Source organism: Erinaceus europaeus, chromosome 10 (assembly GCF_950295315.1).
Source record: "Erinaceus europaeus chromosome 10, mEriEur2.1, whole genome shotgun sequence".
Lineage (NCBI taxonomy): Eukaryota > Metazoa > Chordata > Mammalia > Eulipotyphla > Erinaceidae > Erinaceus > Erinaceus europaeus.
The window spans coordinates 116699985-116725665 of NC_080171.1; the positions used below are offsets into that span (position 1 = coordinate 116699985).

The window sequence follows — 25681 nt, forward strand, 5'->3', positions numbered from 1 at the left end:
CTTTTTTTCTTTTTCCAAAGGTAGAAGATGCAAAATCTGAAGTTTTATTGGTGTGATGGTGAATAAGCTCAGCGGTGTACCTATGTGGTCAAGAACTGAAATCAAACACAGAAGAGACAATGGACTTTATAGCATCAGGAGCAGCCACCACTTTTAAATAGACTCTTTTTCTCCTTTTCCTTCTTCTTCCCCTCTCCTCCTCCTCTTCTTCTTTTTCTTCTTTTTATTAAGTGAAAAGATTCAGAAATTAGGCAGATTCAAAATGATAAGCAACCCCCAAATCAATGTCACTGAGGTGTCCACATTAAAATCTAACAATTGGGAGTCGGCGGCAGAGCAGCAGGTTAAGCGCAGGTGGCGCAAAGCACAAGGCCCAGCGTAAGGATCCCGGTTCGAGCCCCCGGCTCCCCACCTGCAGGGGAGTCGCTTCACAGGTGGTGAAGCAGGTCTGCAGGTGTCTCTCTGTCTTTCCCTCTCTATTCCCCTCCCCTATCAAATTCTCTTAGTCTCTATCCAGAATAAATAAGTAAAATAAAAATACTAAAAAAAGAAAATAGATAGTTAAAAAAAAATCTAACAATCTGGTTGTGACAGGCCACAATTTAAAATGTGTTTCAAGTGTTCCATTGGAGTTTGTGTCTATTCGGAGTTGTGCAGCTGTATCAATGGCCATGTTGAGAACGTGTGACACCAGTGTCCCCTGGGCTGGAGAAGTCCTCATGCACAGGGTGGCCACATCCTGAGAGCGGCAGGTTTGGAGCTAAGAAGTGCGCATCTGGTTCTGCAGTTACATTACTTACTTATTGTAGTGCGTAGTGGTTTGCAATTCGAATTCCCTGCTTTCATTGGAAGTGTTTTAAAGAGTTTAGCAAAACACTTAAGAGAATTTTCAGTGTGACAACTTGTGCTGCTATGTCATTTTTTTCTGTAGACTTCTGTTCACTTTTCTTTTATAGATATTTGCCTCCAGGGTTATGGCTGGGGCTCGGTGCCTGCACTACGAATCCACTGCTCCTGGAGGCCTTTTTTTTCCTTTCTTTTGTTGCCCTTGTAGTTTTACGTTGTTATTATTACTGTTGTTATTGCTGTCATTGTTGTTGGACAAGACAAAGAGAAATTGAGAAAGGAGGGGAAGACAAAGAGGGCAAGAGAAAGATAGATAGATACCTGCAGACCTGCTTCACCGCTTGTGAAGCGACCCCCCGCTGGTGGGAGCCGGAGGCTCAAATGAGAGTCCTTGTGCTTCACACTATGCTTCACCTGCTGCACTACTGCTGGGTCCCTCTTTTTAATATTTTATTTATTTTAATGAGAGATACAGAAAGAGGGGAGCGAGATCAGTGCACTGCTCAGCTCTGGCTTATGGCAGTCTGGCGATTCAACCTGGGACCTTGAAGCCTCAGGTATGAAAGTCTCTTTGCACAACTATTACGCGTCTCCCCAGCCCTTCTGTTCACTTTTTACATGTGTCACTTTGGCTCTCCCTCTCCTTTTTTTTAGTTCTTTGTTTATTGGTTGTCACCAGGGCTTCCCCATTTCTGGCTGACGTTTCAATATACAAAGACAAAGACAGAGATAAAGAGACAGAGAGACAAACATCACAGCATGGAAGCTTCCTTCATGTGCTGGGGGCCCGGCTCAATCTTGGGTTGTGACTGACAGACAAGTGCACTCTCCACGTGAGCCGTCCTGCCACCTCTTCCACCTGATTTTATACTGAAGAGTCTCGGGCACACAGCAGACTCGACATGATTATGTATTCAGGAAACGCTGGAATATCCACACTCTAGATTCTGCCTGGTAACCTAATGTTTGCAGCTGACATCTGAGGTGGGGGCCAGTGTGGTGGGTCTCAGCTCTTACTTAACCTGTGGGACCTGACATTCTCTTCAAGGAAGACAGTGTCAGAACTGACTGAAATTGTCAGACACTCAGCTGGTGTCACTAAGAATTGTTTGGTTTGGGGCATCCTCTTTCCCCCGAAATACTCGTTAGAAGTCATTGCATATGTGATTGTGAGAGTGAAGGAGGGACACACAGAAGGAGAAATAGAAGTTTTCTACTCACACAGAAACATTGAGCTTTCTCAAAAATTTCTTTTCAAGCAAGAGATTCTTTCTGTAATTTTTTTTAAAAAAAAATTTATTTATTTATTTTACCAGACAGCACATCAGGCCTGGCTTATGGTGGTACAAGGGACTGAATCTGGGACTTCGGAGCCTCAGGCATGAGTCTTTTTTTTTGTGTGTGTGTGTAACCATTATGCTGTCTACCTCCTTAATTTTTTTTCAATCTTTATTTATTGGACAGAGACAGCCAGAAATTGAGAGGGAAGGGGGAGATAAAGAAGAGGAACATCGGCAGCCTTGCTCCCCCTACTGTAGGTGGGGACTGGAGGCTCAAACCTGGATTCTTGTGCTTCTAACCAAGTACACCACCACCCAGCCCCAAGGCAAGGGTTCTAAGTGAGCACAGAAGTGAGTAACCAGGGAATGGCTGACTAAGGCATCTGGTCTACCTACTATTCCACTACATTACTCTTCACATCTGAAATAATGACTGTACAGTCCATAGCCAGGAGCATTTCTACTTCAGCAGATCTAGGAAAATAAAAAAGCCTGTAAATAAATTTGGCTAGAAATAAAGTTCAAGGGCCGGAGTGGATCTCAGCCTATCAGAGCACCAACTAGTATGCCAACTCCAGAGAGTACATGTTCAATCGTGGTCACTACTTTCTGTCAGTGCTGAACAGTGTACTGATATTCTCGTTAAGAATAAATAAAATAGGGGGCCAGCACAGCAAGTTAAGTGCACATGGTGCAAAGTGCAAGGACTGGCATAAGGACCCCGGTTTGAGCCCCTGGCTCCCCACCTGCAAGGGAGTCGCTTCACAGGTGGTGAAACAGGTGTGCAGGTGTCTCTCTTTCTCTCGCCCTCTCCTTCTGTCCTCTCTCTCTCTCGATTTCTCTCTGTCCTATCCAACAATGATGACAGCAATAACAATAATAATAATAACCACCACAACAATAAACAACAAAGGCAACAAAAGGGAAAAATAGCCTCCAGGAGCAGTGGATTCATAGTTACAGGCACCAAGCCCCAGCAATAACCCTGGAGGCAAAAAAACGAATAAATAAAATAAAAATAAAATGAATAAAAAAGAATAAAATGCATGTGCACCCCAGTAACTGATCACATATTTAATGAACTGAACAGTACACAGTAACATGCATATTTTAAATTATAGTCAGTCTCTCTTTCTCTCTCTACCGTAGCACTGATCATTTATGGTGGTTTATGGTGGTGCTGGGATTGAACCTGGGATTTTGGAGCCTCGGGCATGAGAGTCTTTTTCATAACTATTATGCTATCTGCGCGTGCACTCTTTTTCCCTTTTTTTTTTTTTTCTTTCTGCCATCAGGGGTTTGTCATCTGCATGACTCAACTGACACTTCCCTGTGGCCATTTTTCTTTTTCTTTTTTGATAGAGCGTGAAAGACAGAGAAATAGAGTGGGAGAACGAAGCAGAGAAGGAAAGACACCTGCAGCACTTGTGAAGTGTCCCCCACCCCTGCACCCTCCCACCCAGGCTTGAACCCTGGCCCTTGAGCAAGGTAACATGTGTTCTTCCAGGTGTGTCATCCCCCAGCCCTATCATCTCTTATTTTAAAATGACTTGCAGAAAACCAGCTTCAAGGGGAATGTTTCATTTATTCCCCATAATGCCCAGATTTGCTGAAAGCTTAGATTCAAGGACCTAAGAGCCAGAGAACCAAATCAGAGCCAGAGAGAACAAGAAGGGTAAACGGTGGCAAAGGTAGCAGGGGATGAGGAATACAGCAGCAAGTCACTTTCTCGCTGCTCTTGCACTTTTCTGGGATAGTGGACCTCCCTCTCTGACAGGACTATGAAACTAATGACTCAAATGGATGTGCTCCTCAAGGGCCTTGTCATGTAAACACTTGATACAAAGCGTAAGGACTTGCATTTGCGCTATTATCATTTCAAGTTACATTAAGACAAGTCTGACTTTTGTAAACCTATTCTAAAGATCCAATTTTCTCTGATTTTCTTTCTCCCAGAATAGCTGTTTCCATGGCTACATAATCACTTATTATTAGGACTTACAGGAAATGCATTTTAAGGGATAATGCAAGTAGACTTTTTCTTTTTTTTTTTTAAAAATTTTCACAGTGGGAACTGAAGATTCTGTATATATGTAGTTCTCTAATCCTTTCACAGCTTGCTTAAAGCGTCAACGACACTCACTTTTGCCAAAAGTACAATATGGAAAGCTCAGCCATGATAACTCCTTGAGCCGTGCGCTTCCGGCCGGCCCACTGCAGCTTCTGTTGGGAAGTAAGGATGTGGTCTGGGGCTGGGGCCAAAGCTGGAAGGGGAGAAGGCTGCCTGGTGGTGGTTAGTAACAGCTACTCCTATGGGACTCATTCTGCAGGTTCAGAATGGACATGCCACTCAGGACTGCAGGAGGCATCAGGAGCACACAGGTGCGGCAAGGAGGAAGTGTAGGCAGCATGGATAGAGCGCTAGTTCCTGGCACACCTGGTTAGTCGCACACATCACAGTATGAAAGGACCTGGGTTCTTGCCCCTGATCCCCATCTGTAGGTGGGAAGCTTCATGAGAGGTGAAGCAGGGCTACAGGCATCTCTCTGTTTCTCTCTCTCTCCCTCCCTCTTTCCTCTCAATTTCTCTCTGTCTCTATCTAATAAATTAAAAAAAAAAAAAGAGGGAGAGAGCTAGTTCCTAGGGAGACTCTGGACCAATCACCAGTGGCTTTTAGAGGCACCAGGACAAAAACCCTTCCCTAAAGGAGACTCAATCAGTTTGTTTTTCCCTCCAGGGTTATTGCTGGGGCTTGGTGCCTGCACTATGAATCCACTGCTCCTGCAGCCATTTTTTTTTAGGACAGAGAGTGTTGTTAAAATTTCGTAGGCTCTAGCTGGCTGGGCTAGCTTCACGGGCGGGTAACAGAGACGACCAGAGACATAAAGCTGGGCAGGGAAGCTGTATTTCTTTATTCAGGAACAACGATTCATAAACTAAACCAAACTAATCACCAAACAGAACTCTGCTGCCTCTTTCCCCATGGCAGCGGCGCCAGCACTCTCTCTTATTCTGTAACTCTGGAACCCTCTCTCGGGGCTCCCAGGGCGGGGCCAAGCGGGCCGCGAAACTAACTGGACTGATCCAATTCTCTTGGGGGGGGGAGAACTAGAACAACCCAATGTAAAGCATACAACAAGAGAGAAATGGAGAGAGGAGGGGAAAGATAGAGAGGGGGAGAGAAAGACAGACACCTGCACACCTGCTTCACTGCTTGTGAAGTGACACCCCTGCAGGTGAGGATCTGGGGGCTTGAACCAGGGTCCTTACGCTTCATACTCTGTGCTGCGTCACCATCTGGTCCCCCCGTTGCCATGCTTTGTACACCCGGTAGCAGACATCCATCCTGACGTTTTTATTTGTATAGCACAGTGAGTTCCCATGCACACGTATGTGGGTGGCTGTGGGGAGTATAGTTGGTGTGGTGGCTTGTGTTTGTGACTGGCTGAGTGTGACGAAACAGGCTTTTCAATTCACTCTTAGACTTTTAATCTGTGGCTGAGAAGGGGACCCCAGTTCCACAAGAAATAATTTCTGCTTTCACAAGAGTCTCAATCAAGACTCCTCACCTGGTCAGTTCTGCCCACAGTTCTCCCATTGCTTTTTCCACCTCATTTCCTTCTCTACCATTGTAATTTTTTAATAAAGATAATATATAATTCACATGTGTTAAACAGCGTAAAATTCACCATCTGGAAATATGTGTGGAAGATTCAGTGATTTTTTTAAAAAAGATTTTATTTGTTTATTCATGAGAAAGATAGGAGGAGAGAGAGAAAGAACCAGATATCACTCTGGTACATGTGCTTCCGGGGATTGAACTCAAGACCTCATGCTTGAGAGTCCAATGCTTTATCCACTGGCCACCTCCCGGACCACAGATTCAGTGATTTTTTAAACATATTTGTGATTTTTAAAAACATAATTGTGCAACCAGATCTACTATCCAATTCCAAAGTATTCCACTTGTCTGAAAAGAAACTTTACCTATTTACAGCCACTTAAATGTCCCTCTTCCAAATCCCTGACCACCTATTAGTTTCTTTCTGTCTCTATGAAGTTGCTGATGCTGGGCATTTCATATTCATAAATTCACACAACACAGTATTTTGGAGTAGACTTAGCGTAAGATTTCCACGGCTCATGCATGTTGTAGCATGTCTCCAGGCTTCATTCTTCATTTCCACCAGAGTTACTGCTGGGCTCAGTACTGGCATCATGAATCCCCCCTTCCCCAATAGCCATGTTTCCTTTTTTTAAATTTTCTTTCTCTTTCCCTTTCTCCTTCCTCCCTCCTTTCCTTCCTTTCTCTTTCCTTGGGAGAGGGGGATAGAGAGCAAAAGACAAAGAGAAGATATCACAGACTTACTGCACTGCTTGTGAAGCTTCCGCCTTGCAAGTGGGTGTGGGGGGGTTTGAACTGGGGTCTTTGCTCATGGTAAAGTGTGTGCTCAACTGGGTGTGCCACCGCCTGGCCCCCTGCCATTCTTTCTCATTGCCACATAATAATCCATTGTGTGATGTATCACATTTTCTTTATCTTCTGATCATTTGATAGACACTTAGGTTCTGTGTCTTTTTGGCTCTGTGGACAATGCTGCTATGAACATTTTTTTTCTATGAGGTTTTGTATGGAAATCTGCTTTGAATCATCTTAGAGATATGCCTAGAATGCAATGGCTAGATACCTCTGTGTTTTAGCTTTTAAGGAACTGTGAGACTGTTCCTAGGTTCATCTCTGGCAGCTCTGCCTGTCGAGGCCCTCTCAGAATTTCACCATCACTGAGCAGTAATTCTCTCCCAAAATATTCCCATGTATGCTTCATTCCTAAAATTTCAGCCATGGAAGAAACTTTTCTTAAAAGTTGCTCCCTTCATCATAACAGGCAAGGTACAAAGCACTACTGTTACCTGGCTAAGTAACAGAATGGCTTCTATTCACTTCCAAATGCAAGTCAAATTTCCCCCAAAGCCAGTCAGAAGAGTGGAAAAAAAAATCTGTTAAAACACATGTGTAAGGAGAAAGAGGAGGGGGCCAAAGAATGTAAATCGGGGGGCAAGACTGCGGTTTTCAAGGGGAAGGGCCTCTCTTGTCGGGGCCGTGTGGAATACGGAGTTCTTGTCTTGCTCATTCTTTTGGTTTGAACTGCACTTATGCAGCACTGGTTTTCTGCAAGGTCACTTACCGGAGAGCTGGCCATTAAAGACTGAATAAAATGGGCGGGGGAGATAGCATGGTTATGCAAATCGACTTTCAGACTGGAGGCTCCAAAGTCCCTTGCACTACCTACCATAAGCCAGAACTCAGCAGTGCTCTGGTCTTTCTCTCTGCCTCCTTCTCTTGGTATCTATCTCTCTCATTAAAATATATTGAATAAATTATTTAAAAAAGATTAAATAATATACAATCCCTGAGGAATTCATTATCTGGTAGGATGAACAAGGTAGCATGAGTATTTATGGTCCTAGTACTTTCTTCTGAGATCTGGTCACTTTTCTGATGTGACAGTGAAAGGCTCTTTCTTTAGTAAGGGGATGATGATGTTGGGAGGTGAAAATAGCTCTTTCATCTTACTTAGCAATCTAAACCAATTGTCAGTGGTCATATCTTGGTCTGACAAATCGTACTGGTTCTTGAAATCCTTCACCATGTCTCACAGCTCCCTTCCTTCTTAAAACCAGAGTGTTGAGGAAAAAAAAACTATTAAGAGACAGTTTACTGGCTTAACTTGACTCTCACGTGTTAAGAGGTAGCACATTTTGAGAAGTTACTCATTATAATAAGCTGAGGTGGTAAGGTTTAGAGAGAGCACTGGTCCCTGTGATCCTGCTACAGTGAGTTCAGAAAGTATAACCCTTTCGTGGCTTCTTTCTGGTAATCCTGTGTGGGAGTGTGTGTCTTGATCTCATGCCTTAGAGTCTCACTGATAAAGGTTTTTTTTTTTTTTTAAATCTGTGGCTCTTCATAATATTCAAGGACAGAACTAAAATGTTGTCTGTTGTCCTGACCATTATTGGGAGACTGTAAACTTAGTGCCCAGTTTACCTCTCTGGGTGTCAGTTTCTATTTAGGTAAAACAAACATAAACAAACAAACAAAACAACCAACCAACCAACCAAACAAACAAAACCCCCAAGTTTTTCTAGGGCTTTCTATGTGCCCAACACTGTCCCCAAGACTGTGGATATCTACTTATTTAATTCTGAGTAAGGGTGGGTTCCACAGTCTTTCCCACTAATTTTCCTAAATGCTTACACGATGGTCAGTGGCAGAGCTTAACCCGGCTTTGACCTAGCACGTTATGATTGGGCCCTCCTCAATCGCTATGGAACAGGCCATGGCCGGTGCGCCGCTATGTTCCATCGCTGGGGAGCCAGAGACGACCCGAACTGCCCCTGCGGCTCCAGACAGACTATGACCCACATAGTCAACGACTGCCACCCCTCCAGATTCAAAGGAGGTCTCAAAACTTTACATCAGGCTCAACCTGATGCTGTTGACTGGCTAAGGAAGAAGGGCAAATGCTAGAAGAAGAAGTGGCAGAGCTGACTGAGATCTGACTCCTAACTGCTTGCTGCCAAAGCTCATAGTACTGCTTCTTTTTCAAAGAATTACATTTTCACATCCTACTTAAAATAAATCATTAGTTCTACCACTGTGGTGATGGTAGGAATAAGTTATCTTTAAATTTTTTTTATATTCATTTATTTTCCCTTTTGTTGCTCTTGTTTTTTACTGTTGCTGTAGTTATTATTGTTATTGATGTCATCGCTGTTAGATAGGACTGAGAGAAATGGAGAGAGGAGGGGAAGACAGAGAGGGCGAGAGAAAGACACCTGCAGACCTGCTTCACCGCCTGTGAAGCGACTCCCCTGCAGGTGGGGAGCCGAGGGCTTGAACCGGGATCTTTGCACTTTGCGCCACGTGCACTTAACCTGTTGCGCTACCGCCCGACTCCCGGAAGAAAAAAATATTACCTAACATTTATTTAACAGCACTGTGGAGTTCCCCAATTTACTCGTGAAGGAAATATGCAGAGACCTGACTCCCTAATCTCATGAGAAGAGTTTATCTCGCTGAAAACAGAAAGAGTAAATAAAGTTTTCGCCAACATGAGAATCTACCCCCCACCTATATCAAAGGCCTGCAACAGAATCAGAAGAAAACCTACACCCAGGTCATTCTCAACTGGAATTTGGGTCATAAAACTCGGGACAATATCATCTTACAGGGACCTCCAGGCTGAAAGCAAACAATTCCTGAACCTATACCACCACCTCCCACAACAGAAAGACCTAAAACAAAACAAAACAAAACAGAACACCATAAAATGATACTTACACACCTTTCCCATATTTGGGAGCTACTCTCTGCCCTGATCCAGCTTTCTAGTCCTTTTTCCAACTCTGACACCATCTCCTCAGACAATGAATGCCTTAGGACCACCTGCATGTTAGCTGTCAGTAAATTAGTAAAGTCATGGACCCTCTGGAATATACCTAAAACAGACCTACTAGCTTTTCCCAAAATGGAGATCCCAAAACTCATCTGCTATATTCTTGCCTTTAGGTTCCTGATTATTATACAATTTGTCCTGCTTTATATCTTAACGCTTTTTCAGCCACTAAGTTGCAGATACTACCATGATGCCAACCTGACTTCCCCAGACAGAGGACCTCACCAAGGTAACCTGGACCCCCACCTCCCCAGAGCCCTGTCCCACTAGGGAAAGATAGGGACAGGCTGAGAGTATGGATCCACCTGCCAACGCCCATGTTCATCGGAGAAGCAATTACAGAACCAGACCTTCTAACTTCTGCTCCCCATAATGATCCTGGGTCCATACTCCCAGAGGGATAAAGAATAGGAAAGCTTTCAAGGGAGGGGTTGGGATATGGAACTCCTGTGGTGGGAACTGTGTATAACTGTACCCCTCTTATCCTGTGGTCTTGTGATATTTTTTATCTTATAGATAAATTAATAAAAAATAAAAATATGGATTAAAATAAAAAATAAAATCAATGCCCCCAACCTACCCTGGGGTGTAGGTCTCCACTCTAGGCCCCCAACTGGCTGTGGAGAGTCCGCTGCTTTTAACCTCCTTGACTAAACTCTTTATCCGCTCTCCCAACTATACGACTTATTTTATGCCTTGTAACTCTAACACTTTGCTGTTACACAAACCTAACATTTTCTATTCAAGAAATGCCAGGAAAGGGTGACAAAATACACATCCCATATCAGCTTTAAATGCATGCATATATGGCTTTTAGTATTACACCAGGAATTCTAGTTTATAAGTTCTTAGTAGCAATATAAAGTTCCCATCTCTAAAATACAGTGATTTAACACGGAATTCTGTAGTGGGTTTTACAAGACTGTGAAATGTCATGTTAGAGAAAAAGCCAGGGGCTTATGCAACTAATTTTTCTGCCTTAGGCACCAGAGGTTCTATGTTCAACCTCTTTAGCCACAGCTGAGCAGTACTCTGGTGAAAAGAAAACACACACACACACACACACACACACACACACCCCAAAAAACTGCCATGTGAATAAGAAAGAAAGAGACACCTCTGGGCTAAGGTGTTCCTCCTGGAGCTCTCTGCTAAGCTCTTTCCCCCACTCTCACAGTCAAGTCTATGCCAGCTTGGCTCCAATGCACCTAAAGATGTCACTGTGGGGTGAAATCAATACAGTGAAGGACATGAAATTCACAACAAGGTGTGCAAAGGGTTGGAGAAATATAAATGCCCCAGAGAGTCAGGGTAACACGTCAAGGAACTGTTAAGCATGGTAGAGAATGAAAGCTTTTATTTTAAAATTTATTTTTAATGTTTTTTTTCTTTTTAAAAAATATTTTAATTTTATTTATTATTGGACAGAGACAGAGAGAAATTGAGAAGGGGACGGGGGGTAGAGGGGGAGATACAGAGAGAAACCTGCAGCTCTGCTTCACCACTCGCAAAGCTTTTCCCCTGCAGGTGGGGACCAGGGGCTTGAACTTGGGTCCTTGTGCACTGTAATGTGTGTGCTTAACCAGGTGCCCCACCACCTGGCCCCAAGAACGAAAACTTTTATATAAAGGCTCTAACCAAAAGAAATTTTAGTTATTGACAACTAATACCACCCAGCTAGAGAACCTGGATGAAACGGATGAGTTCGTAGATACATACAAACTTCGAAAATTAAACAAGGAGGAACTAGAAAATGTGAACAGGGTCATCACAGCCAAAGAGATTGAAACAGTTATCAAGAACCATCCCAGGAATAAAAGTCTTGGACCAGATGGTTTTAGAAATGAATTTTACAAAACCTTCAAGGAAGAGTTAATAACTCTACTTTAAAAACTCTTCCAAATGACTGAAGACACAGGAATACTCCCTTCCAGCTTCTATGAAGCCAACATCACTCTGATACCCAAAACACACAGGGATACAACAAAAAAGAGAAAACTACAGATCAATATCTCTGATGAACATAGATGCTAAAGTACTGAACAAAATTCTAGCCAACCAGATGCAGCAGTCTATTAAAAAGCTTGTTCATCATGACCAAGTGGAGTTTATCCCTGGGATGCAAGGTTGGTTTAATATACATATGTCAATCAATGTGATCCACCACATCAATAAAAGCAAGACCAAAAACCACATGTTTATATCAATAGTGCCAAGAAATCCTTTGAAAAAAAAATCTAACATCCCTTCATGATCAATACACTACAAGAAATGGGAATAGATGGAAAATTCCTCAAGATAATGGAGTCCATATATGGCAAACCTACAACCAACATCATACTCATTGGTGAAAAACTGGAAGCATTTCCCCTCAGATCAGGTACCAGACAGGGCTGCCCACTATCACCATTACTATTCAACATAGTGTTGGAAGTTCTTGCCATAGCAATCAGGCAGGAGCAAGGAATTAAAGGGATACAGATTGGAAGAGAAGAAGTCAAACTCTCCCTATTTGCAGATGACATGGTAGTATACACAGGAAAAGCTAAAGAATCCAGCAGGAAGCTTTTAGAAATTATCAGGCAATATAGGAAGGTGTCAGGCTACAAAATTAACATCCAAAAGTTAGTGGCATTCCTCTATGCAAACACTAAGTCAGAAGGAGAAGAAGAAGAAAAAAAAAACTACAAAAAGATAAAAAGAAGAAATCCAGAAACCAATTCCTTTTACAATAGCAACAGAAACAATAAAATATCTAGGGATAAACATAACCAAGGAAGTGAAAGACTTGTATACTGAAAACCATGGGTCACTATTCAAGGAAATAGAAGAAGACACAAAGAAGTGGAAAGATATTCCATGTTCATGGGTTGGAAGAATTAAGATCATCAAAGTAAATATACTACCGAGAGCCATATAAAAATTGAATACAATCCTCATCAAGGTCTCACCCACTTTTTTTTTTTTTGGTCATCCTAGAAAGACCACCCATCTCTGTCACTTTGGCTCTCAGTGCTCACTTCCACGGCCACCACCTAACCTGATACACTCTGTCTCCTCTCACTTGACTGTCCACTTAAGAGAGTGACACGAATATGCCTATAACTCTAAAGAGAGCAGAGCATAACAAAGCAAGATAGAACTAAACATGATGACCAGGATAAAATGTAAACAACAGCTTGTTTTTCTCCCTAAAACACTTATTTTCGTATTGGCTTTTCAATTTTTCCATCTAGTAAGCATGCCTCATTTTAAAATGATTTCTATAGAGAGACATTCGGGGTCACTGGCACTTAAGAAACTTCAGTTGTGTAGGTGGGGGCAGGATTGGGGATGCCATCCTGTCTTTAAAGAGGACCGGCATGCTCCAGAAGGTACTTACTACTGTGCACAGTCTATGAGCTGGTATTCATTTGACCTCTCAAAGCATGCCTTCACGCCTTCATCATCCCAAAGTTTCTTCACATGATCGAAGAATTCCTAAAAATTGAGAACATGACAAATAAGAGACATTGGCTACCGCCCTTCAACAAGTTAAAAGTAAAAAGAAACTGTCTCCCTCCACCCCCAATATCTGTAGGTAGCCTGTGAATTGCTGTCTTTGAGAAGTCGAATGAATTAGTTTTTTTCTCAGAGCACTGCTCAGCTCTGGCTTATGGTGGTGGTGCAGGGGATTGAACCTGCAACTTTGGCACCTCAGGCATGAGTGTCTCTTTGCATCACCATTATGCTATCTCCCCCTGAGAGAAGTCTTGTTTTACACATACTGAAACACAGAGATCTTTCCCAGTACAAGAAAAACTGCATACATCTCTATTCTCATCCCTCAAATCTACTTGTCAGGAATTCTTTTCATTGCAGAAAGTTCCCCCAAGTGAAACCTCTAATGGAAATGATTGATATATTTGAATTATATATCTATATATAAACATATATATTTGTTTATATATAATAATTTATTTATATATTTATATAGCATATTATTTATATATGGTAACTATATAACTATAAATGCAACTCAAAGCATAATCTTTTTCTTTGCCTCCAGGGTTATTGCTGGGGCTCAGTGCTTGCACCATCAATCCACTACTCCTGGAGGCCTTCCTCCCCCCTTTTGTTGCCCTTGTTGTAGCCTTGCTGTGGTCATTATTGTTGTTGATGTCGTTTGTTGTTGGATAGGATAGAGAGAAATTGAGAGAGGAGGGGAAGACAGAGAGGGGGAGAGAAAGACAGACACCCACAGACCTGCTTCACCGCCTGTGAAGTGACTCCCCTGCAGGTGGGGAGCCGGGGGCTCGAACCAGGATCCCTACGCTGGTCCTTGCGCTTTGCACCACATGCGCTTAACCCGCTGCACTACCACCTGAACCCCTCAAAGCATAATCTTAAAGACCACAGTACTTAGTAACTTAACTAGTACAGTTACGCCGACCACAATACAACAGCAAGTCCTTTTCCTGCCATCTGTTCATTCATTTTCTATCTGAGCCATGATTATGAATATTTGTGGTTGAGCAAATGAGTTCAATGTGGCTTAGAAACATTAGGTACACAAGAAAGAAACATTTAAAAGTACACTTGTTGGGAAAGTAATTTACTACTTTATATTAGAGAACAAGAAAAGAAAGATTGAGAGAGAGAGAGAGAGAAGACACCATGTACCTCTCCACTATTTATAGAGCACCCCGGCTGGTCATGGTGCTCCCAGATGGTGCTGGGCCTTGAACCCAGGGCTTCATGAATAGTAAGATGCTTATTTTCTTCTAGATTGAGTTCTCCCTAGCTCAATTGTTATTATTGTTATTGCTGTTGTTGTTGGACAGGACAGAGAGAAATCGAGAGGAAGGGAAGACAGCTAGGGGGAGAGAAAGACACCTGCAGACCTGCTTCACTGCTTGTGAAGCGAACCTCCTGCAGGTAAGGAGCTGGGGGCTCGAACCCAGATCCCTGTGCCAGTCAATGTGCTTGTGCCATGTGTGCTTAACCCGCTACACTACCGCCCAGCCCCCTTACTATAACTTTTATGGGAACATAGTAATATCTACCTGGTAATCAAATGGTCCTTAGAAACAGTTTCAGGTTAATAGCCACTTTAATTTTTTAAGCTGAATTTTTTCCAGTCTGATTTATTAAATGTACACCTACTGATTTTTATCCCTTGTATTACAAAATAATCTAATAAGTTCTGTCTATTTTTTTCCCCAGATGTCTTGTGGATAATACGTTGAAAGTCAGTGTGGGGTCTGCCTGGCAACACTATGATTTTGTTATCTATAAACTCTGTCCATCCTCACATCTAATTTAATACAGTTTGCTTGTAATTCTATTTAGAATTTTCCCCCCAGAAATTATGTTAAAAATAAAATAGCTTAATTACAAGTAGCAAGAAGTCACCAAGAACATAGCTTTCCTGACATGGGGGGGGGTAATGTTCATGATTATGAACAATAATTTCAAATAACCAAATACAAATAAAGTCACAGCTTGGGTTTACTGGGAGCCTAATAGGTTCCAGGATATCTATCTATCTATCTATCTATCTATCTATCTATCTATCTATCTATAATTTTCTTTGGGATAGAGATAGAGAGGAGAGGTGGAGAGAATAAAAGAGACCACAGCACTAAAGCTTCATTCAGTGAGGCAGGGGCTGGGCTCAAACCTGGATCACACACATGGTGCAACAGCACACTGTCCAGGTGAGGTATTTTGCTCCTATCCCTCCAGGTGATAGGCTTACAGTCTTATTTAGGCTCATTTTGAGTTTTTTAAAAATTTAAATTATCTTTATTGATTGGCTAGAGACAGCCAGAAATTGAGAGGGCAGGGGGGATACAGAGAGGGAGAGAGAAAGAGCGACACCCGCAGCTTTGCTTCACCACTCATAAAGCTGTCCCTGTGCAGGTGGGGGCTGGGGTCTCGAATCCAGGTTCTTGTACATTGTAGCATGTGTACTCAACTAGGTGTGCCACCACCTGGCCCCTCTCATTTTGAGTTTTAAAAGACCTTATCATGTAGATGATTCAATTCCCATTTTACAGATGACAAAATAAAAGCAATTGTGCTTACTCCATACTGTTTCAAGCTCCTTTGACTGGAAGTAGTCAAGTCTTTATGAAAAAGTATGCTTTTAGGGATGGGGAAACAGCATACTGGTTATGCAAAAGACTCTCATGCCTGAGGCACCAAAGGTCCTAGGTTCAGTCCCTAGCACCACCATAAGACAAAGCTGAGAAGCGACTGCTGTCTCTTCTCTCTCTCTGTATCTCTCCTTCATCAGAAAAAAAGAGCTCTATTAAAATAAATAAGTAAAGGGGCCCAGGCAGTGGTGCAGCGGGTTAAGCACACATAGTATGAAGCTCAAGGACCAACGCAAGGATCCCAGTTCGAGCCACAGGCTCCCCACCAGTGTGGGGGGGGTTCGCTTCACAAGTGGTGAAGCAGGTCTGCAGGAGTCTAGCACTCTCTCTCTCTCCTTCTCTATCTTCCCCTCCCCTCTCAATTTCTCTCTGTCCTATCATAAGTAAATAATTAAATAAGCAAACAAATAAAACAAAATAGAAAAATAAATAAATGAGTAAAAAGAAAAATAATATACAGAATGTTTTTAGTTCAGCTCCCCATTTGCTGGTCAATAGTAGTTCCTTAAACCTGGGAAACCACTAAGGTCTACAACGGATTCACAATATAGACCACACTCACCTGTTTTTTCTTCTTGGACTGTCTACTGGAATTATTCTTAAAATTATTTTAACGACTTTTTGAAGTATACATTTTCATAGATTCACTCATTTACATAGCCATGCAAACACCAAACACAATCACATTTTAGAACAGCTTCCTTTAGAGCCAAGTCCTGTGCATGCCATGTCCCATGGTCATAGATAAGGGTTGACTCTGTGTGTGTGTAACCTTTATACAAGTTCATGTGTTTCAATTCTTCTTCTCCCTTTTAGATATTTTATTTACTTTAAATAAGAACAAAACTCAAACAAAAAACCTGACTATACACCTTAACGATTTAGAAGAACAAAGGTATTCTAAAGCAAGCAGAAGAAGTGAAATAATTAAAATTAAGGCAGAAATAAATAACATTGAAAATAAAAGAGCCATACAAAAAACCAATGAAATCAAGTGCTGGTTCTTCAAAACGGTAAGCTGAAATTGACTAACCTTTGCCAGATTCATAAAGAAAAAGGGGGGGAGTAAACTCAACTAAATAGGACTGTAAATGAAAGCGGAGATAGCAGAGAAGACATCACAGAAATACAAAGTAGCATGCGAGGCTTCTATAAACAACTATATGACACCAAGCTAGAGAACCTGGAAGAAATGGAGAGTTCCTAGAAACATATAACTTCAAAAAATTGAACCAAGAGGAACTAGAAAACATGAACAGGCCAATCACAGTCAAAGAAATTCAGTTATCAAGAACCTTTCCAACAATATATGTCTGGGATCAACCTTCAAGGAAGACCTAATATTTATTTATTTATTTTAATACCTATACTTTTAAAGCTTTTCCAAAGTATGAAAGACACAGGGAAACTCCTTCCACTTTCTATGATGCTAACACCATCTGATACCAAAAGCAGACAGACACACACCACAAAAAGGAATACTATAGACCAACATCTCTGATGAACATAGATGCTAAAATACTAAACAAAACCCTAGCTAACTGAATACAGCAGGATAATAAAAAGATTGTATATCAAGACCAAGTGGGATTTACCTCAGGGAGGCAAGGATGGTTCAATATACATAAATCAATCAGTATGATCTACCACTTCAGTAAACCATCAAAAACCACATGATTATATCAATAGATGTAGAGAGAGCCTTTGACAAACTACAACATCCCTTCATGATCAAAACACTATAAAAATGGGAATAGATGGAGAATTCCTCAAGATAATAGAGTCCATATATGGCAAACCTACAGCCAACATCATACTCAATGGTGAAAAACTGGAAGCATTTCCCCTCAGATCAGGTACTAGACAGGGCTGTCCACTATCACCATTACTATTCAACATAGTGTTGGAAGTTCTTGCCATAGCAGTCAGGCAGGAGCAAGGAATTAAAGGGGTACATATTTGAAGAGAAGAAGTCAAACTCTCCCTATTTGCAGATGACATGATAGTATACACAGAATAAGCTAAAGAATCCAGCATGAAGCTTTTAGAAATTATCAGGCAATATAGGAAGGTGTCAGGCTACAAAATTAACATCCAAAAGTCAGTGGCATTCCCTTTTTAAAATAAAGACATTTATTTATTTATTTATTTATCCCCTTCTGTTGCCCTTGTTGTTTTATTGTTATAGTTATTATTGTCGTTTGTTGTTGGATAGGACAGAGAGAAATGGAGAGAGGAGGGGAAGACAGAGGGGGAGAGAAAGACAGACACCTGCAGACCTGCTTCACCGCCTGTGAAGCGACTCCCCTACAGGTGGGGAGCCGGGGGCTCGAACCAGGATCCCCACGCCGGTCCATATGCTTTGGGCCACCTGCACTTAACGTGCTGTGCTACCGCCCGACTTCCTCAGTGGCATTCCTCTATGCAAACACTAAGTCAGAAGAAGAAGAAATCCAGAAATCAGTCCCATTCACTATAGCATCAAAAAAAAAGTACAATATTTAGGAATAAATCTAAAAGAAGGGAAAGATTTTTATACTGAAAAATGTGAATCATTATTCAAGGAAATAGAAAAAGACACAAAGAGCTGGAAAGATATTCCATGTTCATGGATTGAAAGAATTAACATCATCAAAATGAATATATTATCCAGAGCCATATAAAATTGCATGCAATCCCCATCAAGATACCACTCAAAAAAATTTTTTTTTCAAGAGAATAGAACAAAAGCTACAAACATTCATCTGGTACCTGAAAATACCTAGAGTCGCCAAAGCAGTCTTGAGAAAAGAGAACAGAACAGGAAGCATCACATTCCCACATCAGTATTAAATCAGTAATAAAAAATAAATTTAAGTAGTGCCATGTCCTCCAACTTCATTTTTTTCTGACATCATTTTGGTTCCTCTGGGGTCTTAGGAGTTTCCATGTCCAATGCTTAATTCACTTTCAATCTTGATTAAAAAAATCATGTAAGCAGAAGTACACTAGAGTTTGCAGTAAGTATCTCCCTAACACTTCCTCTCCACTATTCCAACCTTTGGGTCCATGATTGCTCAACAATTTGTTTGGCTTTGTATGTTAATTCTCTTTTCAGTCACCAGGTTCCAGATGCCATCAGGATGCTGGCCAGGCTTCCCTGGACTGAAGACCCCACCAACGTGTCCTGGAGCTCTGCTTCCCCAGAGACCCACCCTACTAGGGAAAGAGAGAGACAGGCTGGGAGTATGGACTGACCAGTCAACACCCATGTTCAGCGGGGAAGCAATTACAGAAGCCAGACCTTCCACCTTCTGCAACCCACAATGACCCTGGGTCCATGCTCCCAGAGGAATAGAGAATGGGAAAGCTATCAGGGGAGGGGGTGGGATATGGAGATTGGGTGGTGGGAACTGTGTGGAGTTGTACCCCTCCTACCCTATGGTTTTGTTAATTTATCCTTTCTTAAATAAATTAAAAAAAATCATGTAAGAAGGTGGCTGGGACTGCACTGCGTGTACTGCTTCTCTTAGGGGAAAATTTCTCTCTGAGTAATGAGTCTTCTAACAGTTTTCTGATCCAAACAAAGCATGTCTATTTATGTCTTAAATTCTCTCAATGTTTTGTAGTTCACAGTGAACGGAGATTTTTATATAGCTTATTAACCTTTTTATGAGTGATTTTCTGAGTGTTCATGTTTTTCAAATATCATTTAGGTTTATTTTCAGTATAAATACATAGAAATACAACTGACTTCAGTACTTGCCCTTGAATCATGTGAGGCTGTTAACTTCCATTATTAATAGTACAGTAGTAACTTTCAGTTATTGTTTGAATTGCTGTGTAAAGAAATGGTTGCCCATAGAGCCAAATGATTTCTCTCTTTTTCTTCTCCCGAAAGCTTGACCCCTGAGGCCTGCATCAGAATAAAAATCCCCTGTGGTTCCAAAGTATAGGACAACTAAAGATTTTCTGTTCATTGTGGCTGTTACCTGGACTTTTCTGTTCTCACACTTTATTATTATTTTTTAAGATACAGTAAGATTTGTTTGGATAGTCTACGTTATTTCCAAATTATAATCTCACAAAACAAGTATAACCAGTAAAAAAATTTAGTAATCAGATCAATTACCCATAACTTAAATATATATCACCATAATTTCTCTCAAGTATTTTTTTTTCTACAAAATTAGGTTTGTTTTTTTTTTTTTTTTTGCTTTTGATCCCCTCTTCACAATACTCCCACTCTTATAACTAAGGTTCTGTAAAATCCTAATTCTATGAGAAAATTGTGCTTTTGGAGCATGCCAAAAAGACTTAGAAGAGAAACTTATTTGTGTGGGAACAGAAATAAAATAATTAGGTGTTTTCATTAGAGATCAGAGATTCAAAGAATCACGACTTTAGTCTTTACTTCTAGACAAGGTTCTATCAAGTTATCTGACAAAGGATCTTAAAACATCATGCTTGAATTATGTAACACTTGAAAGTATTATTCTTGGTCTTCTTAGTCACTCTGGAGTCTTTGAGTTTTATGTGTTGAGAAACAAAATGGATAAAGAAGGCAGTCTTTTACGAACAAGGATAGATATAAAGCAAGTGCCTATTGAAGTGGATTTGCTCTCTTCCGATTGATGACTATAGAGTTATACGTACATATCTTTGGGAAAAAATTAGTGTAAAAATTTCATCACTCCCCAAGTACATCTATTAGTCATCTAATAAATCTAGCAGTGATTCCTTATTCTTCAGCCTCAGACAGTCACTAACCCACTTCCTGTCTCTATGATTTGCCTATTCCTGAACATTTCACATAAGTTGGATCACACATTATGTAGTCTTTTGTGTCTAGCTTCTTTCACTTAGCATACCTTCAGGGTTCATCTCTGCGATAACATATATCAGCGTTTTCATTCCTGAATAATTGTCCAGTATATAATATAGATCTAACACATTTGTTTTTTTTTTAAATAATTTATTTACTTATTAGATAGATAGGAAGAGAAAGAGAAAGAACCAGATATCACCCTGGTCTATGTGCTGCTGGAGATCAGGCCGTCATGCTTGAGAGTCTAACGCTTTATCCACTGTGCCACCTCCTGGACTACTCTACCACATTTGTTTACTGAGACATTGTTTGGGTTGTTGGCACTTTGGGGTTATTATTAAATAAGACAGATAGAATAAAAAAAAAGAAGCCAAGTTGGTGTGAAAAACTGGATAGAAATTTTGTGTGCATATGTTTTAATTCCATTGAGAGTATGCCTAGGAGTGAACCTCTTGGCTTTCCCAAGAGAAATACATGGAATTATTTGATAAGAATTACTAGTTGGCATCGATGAATCAACATGCCTAATTAATTTAATCATCTAACAGCTATTAAATTCCAACTTATCTTAATGAAGTTGGATACCGACAGATACTACATAATGGTCACTCTCATTTGCTTTAGAATGTATTTCAGCTTTAAATCTGAACATAGGCTTGACATTCTGGGAATTCACAACAATGCCAAACACATAACATCTCAAGAGATAGTCTGGCAGTCAGCAATTCTTTTCCTCTTCCCATTCCTTTGTTCCACTACTCAACGGACAGTATTATGAGATGCCACTGAGTCACACTATGCCGCTGATAATGAAAAAAGACAGAGCTAGTTATTTTCTTTTGGACCAAGTGGATGCTCAAACATCACTGTGGAATTAACTAACAAGGCATGTCATTGATTGGTTCACTCAGAAAAAATATCACCAAGAGCAAACAACAACAAGAAGAAGAACAAAGGAGATCAGGTCAGCCAGGAAGTGAGGGATTTTTGCTACAGGTCATGGTTAGAATTATGACCTCTAGGTGGTTGTATTCAGTGGTCAATTCCTAGTCCTTGTACTAACCGGCTTATTAGCAACATCCTAAAACAGCTGGCCTCGGCCTCCCTTCTTTAAATACTGTACTCTTGTTCTCAAGGAAATTCTCTTACCTGTACTTTCAGAATATACCCAAACACATTTCTTATTCTCTGTTGCTATGTGCCTGATTAAAATTCGCATCCAGGACTTACAGTGGCTGTTGCTGACTTTCAACTGGCTTGATCCTACCCCTTTCACACCATCATCTCTACAGTTCACTAGCCAGTGATTCTTTGAAAACACAAGTTTAATTATACTACAACTTGGGCAAAACAGTTAACTTTTTAATTATATCTATTGATTGATTGATTGATTGATTGATTGGAACAGAGGTAACTAGAAATCAAGAGGGAATCCAATACCCATCCATGGATGAATAGACAGACTAAATACGGTGTGATTAAGCCCCAGAAGGAAGGAAATTCATACACACGCTATAACATGGATGGTGTTTGAAGACACTAAATGAAGTAAATCAGACACAAAAGGACAAACACTGACAAATTTCACTTATACAAGGGAAATTCATAAAGAAGAAAGAATTCTGGTTTCCAAGGGCTAACCCAAGTGGGGGGGTAAGAATCCCGGTTTGAGCCCCCGGCTCCCCACCTGCAGGGTGGCTTCACAAGCTGTGAAGCAAGTCTGCAGGTCTTTCCTCTCTCTGTCTTCCCCTGCCTTGATTTCTCTCTGTCCTATCCAACAACGACAGCAATAATAAAAACAACAACAACAATAAACAAGGGCAACAGATGGGAAAAAATAGCTCCCAGGAGCAGTGAATTTGTAGTGCAGGCACCGAGCCTCAGCAATAACCCTGGAGGCTCACACACACAAAAAAACCTACTTGGCCTGACCCCCCCCACCCCCCCCAATATCTCTGACCTAGATTACTTGCTAACTGTTCTCTCTTCTTCTACCTTCTGAAACTACAGGTAGGAATGATGGAAGATATATTTACAGCATAGGTCAGTTCATGTCACTCCTGTGCCAAAAACTGCTTAAGGGTCTCCACTCACTCAGAGTCCCTACAGTGACCAGCAAGATCCCCATTTCCTTGATGTTTCTCTCCGTTCTTGCGTTTGCATCATGCTGTCATTCACAACCTTGCTCATGGACGCAGCAACGCTAGTTTCTTTGTGTTCCCCACATAGAGAAGGACCTAGCATTTCCCACCTCTCTGCCTGCACTGCTTTTCCCAATCCTTTTTAGTTCACTGCCTTGCCTCCTTCAGGTCTCTCTTTTCTGTAAGACTGTCTCTGACCAGCTTCTGTAAGGCTGTATTCTCTTCCTCCTCCACCCCCACATCCCATAGCCTACCCTAAATGTTCTTTTCTCTCTAGTGCTGGGCATTTCTCAAATATTCTTTAACTGGTTAATTGTGTTCTATTGATTCTGTTTGGCTGCTAGAAGGTAAGGCCCACAAGGACAAGTATCCTGTTTTGCATTCTGGTGTGTATTGAACATTCAAAACAGTCCTTGACCCACACTAAGAGCTCAATAAATATCTGTTTGATTAGAGCGTGGGTGAGTCAACTATTCCAAGAATGCCTCTTTGCCAGCCTACTTTATCACCTGTGTTCACCTCCACACCAAAAATTTATTCTAAGTGAGTTGAATGTACACATCAATTGCTTTAGCAACTCTAAATTAATGGGAACCTAGTTTGTTTCTACAAGTGGGTTTTGTATTTTAAAGTTCAAAGGCATATTTGCCCTGATTCTGTTCCATGGATAATTTCAAATGTGACTTTTTTTTTTCGAGTCCAAGAAAATCATTATATTTAGAAAGTCATAAATAATTCATGTAATTGAGAATCTACTGAGTTGTACATGTAAAAGTTTCCTCTTTAATGACAGGCAAGAGCTGAGGATAAATCATTTAATGTAAGAACCTGGCCTTGCATGGAGCAGATCAGCCAAAGTGGTGACCCCTGTCATGACTGATAGCAGGACAGTGCCCTGTGTGTCCTGAAAGTCTTCAACCATGGCTATGTCTTCTGCCAAAGAACAAGTTCTGCCTGAGTCCCTGGCCTGGGGAATACACTACCCAGGCAGAGCCAGCCAACCTGCCTAACATCCTTTCCTTTCCTTAATAGAGACAGCAGTTGAGAAAGAAGGGGGGAAGTAGAGAGAGAAAGAGAAAGAAAGGCACCTGCAGGACTGCTTCATGATCATGTTGACCCCCACCCCCTGCAGGTGGGGACCAGAGGCCTGAACCTGGCCCCTTGTGCATAGTAACTTGCCTGCTCGGGGAACAGGCAGTGGCGCACCTGGTTAAGTGCACACAGTACTATGTACAAGGGTAGGTGCAAGGACCCTGGTTCGAATCCCCCCTCCCACATGCAGGGGGAATGCTTTATAAGCTGTGAAGCAGATGTGCAGGTGTCTTTCTCTCCCTACCCCACTCTCAATTTCTCTCTGTCCTATTGAATGAAAAGAAAGAAAGGTAACTCTCTGACGTGCACTACCTCTGGGACGTGTAGAGTTTTCTTTCCTTCCATTAGCTTCTTTCCTTATGCCTTTCCTCTCACCAAATACTATTATTTAATGACAACAAATTGCCTTCTCTCACTTATTAACCACCCCAACTGTGAGTATCCATCAAGGTACTTTTCTTTCTTTTTAAATTATCTTTATTTATTGATTGGATAGAAACAGCCAGAAATCAAGAGGGAAGGGGGTGATAGAGAGGGAGAGAGACAGAGACACCTGCAGCCCTGCTTCACCACTTGCAAAGCTTTCCCTCTGTGGGTGGGGACCGGGGGCTTGAACTCGGGGGCTTGAACCCGGGTCCTTGTGCATTGTAACATGTGCACTCTACCAGGTATGCCATCACCTGACTCAAGATTCTATTATTTCTTAGATGATTAATTACAACCTATGAGCTTCATGGATGATAAGCTTTACCCCATGTTCAGTATTCCCTCTTTTTTTTTTTTTTTTACTTTTATTCCCACATGATCCTCAATTTCCCTTACTACAGGCTTTCATTGGATACTTGCTGATTGTCATTCCATCCATCCACCTATCTATCCATCCATCCATCCATCCATCCATCCATCCATCCATATGTGTACCTATCTATATTTATTTACTTATATCCATATTTACTCATCCACCTACCTACTTATCATATTTACAACTGAAATAAATACATAGAGATAAGTATGTGTAACACTGATCAGGCTGCTAATCATGACATTGGGCTCAAATTAATAAGTAAATCAATCTTTAAAATTGATTTAATAGTGACTGACAAGATTGTAGGATAAGAGGGGTACACTTTCATACAGGTCTCACCACCAGAGTTCGGTGTCCCATCCCCTCCATTGGAAGCTTCCCTATTCTTTATCCCTCTGGGAGTATGGACCCAGGATCATTAGGAGGTGCAGAAGGTGGAAGGTCTGGAGTAAGGCAAAATTAATGTCAGCAATGACGCTTTAGTTTCATGGTTTTTAAGTAAGTAGAAAAATATAGGAAGAACACAAACATGGGGAGATAAAGACAGCTGCAAATGAAGAGAGAAGGAGAAGACCGGGACAGGGAAGAGAAGCAAAGAGAGCAAAGAAGGCACATAGAAATATGTTTCTGGTAAGAAGGAAACACTGGCGAGCTGACACACCACGCCATTTCCAGACGCGATTACCAGAACACTTAAAATAAAACCAAAACATGTTCAAGAGTCGCAAAGATGATGTCAGCTGATAATATACTGAAGGCTGCCATCGGCTGGAATGGTTGGTTGACCCAGTCATACATGAAGTCATTCTCTTTGTAAAAATAACAGAATATTCAAGACACAGCAATTCAGAGATGTCACAAGGCATTTAACGTGAGGCTGTGCAGCAGTACTCATAGCAAAGAACTCACCATGCTGTCAGGCTGCAGAAGCACAGTCTCAGAGGAGAGGACTGCTTCTGTGCCTGGGGAAACAGGCGTGGGGTCTGGGGGCTCATTAGTCTAAGGTGCAATTTCTAGAGATGTTGTTAGAAGGGTATGCTTGTTTAATACATGGCAAAGTACTGAAGAGCTTTTACCTTATGACTCAGAATCCATATCTGACTCTAAGCGTTG

General features: G+C 41.4%; 1 protein-coding gene across 2 annotated transcripts in view; it reads right to left on the reverse strand.

Annotated features, from left to right (window-relative positions):
* GNAL (G protein subunit alpha L) overlaps positions 1-25681 on the reverse strand; it is a 155648-nt gene that overhangs the window by 35892 nt on the left and 94075 nt on the right. For both annotated transcript variants that reach the window (XM_060200660.1, XM_007517169.3), the window contains exon 5: positions 12966-13063. In XM_060200660.1, coding sequence (XP_060056643.1) covers positions 12966-13063 — 98 coding nt within the window. The remainder of the gene's footprint in view (positions 1-12965; positions 13064-25681) is intronic.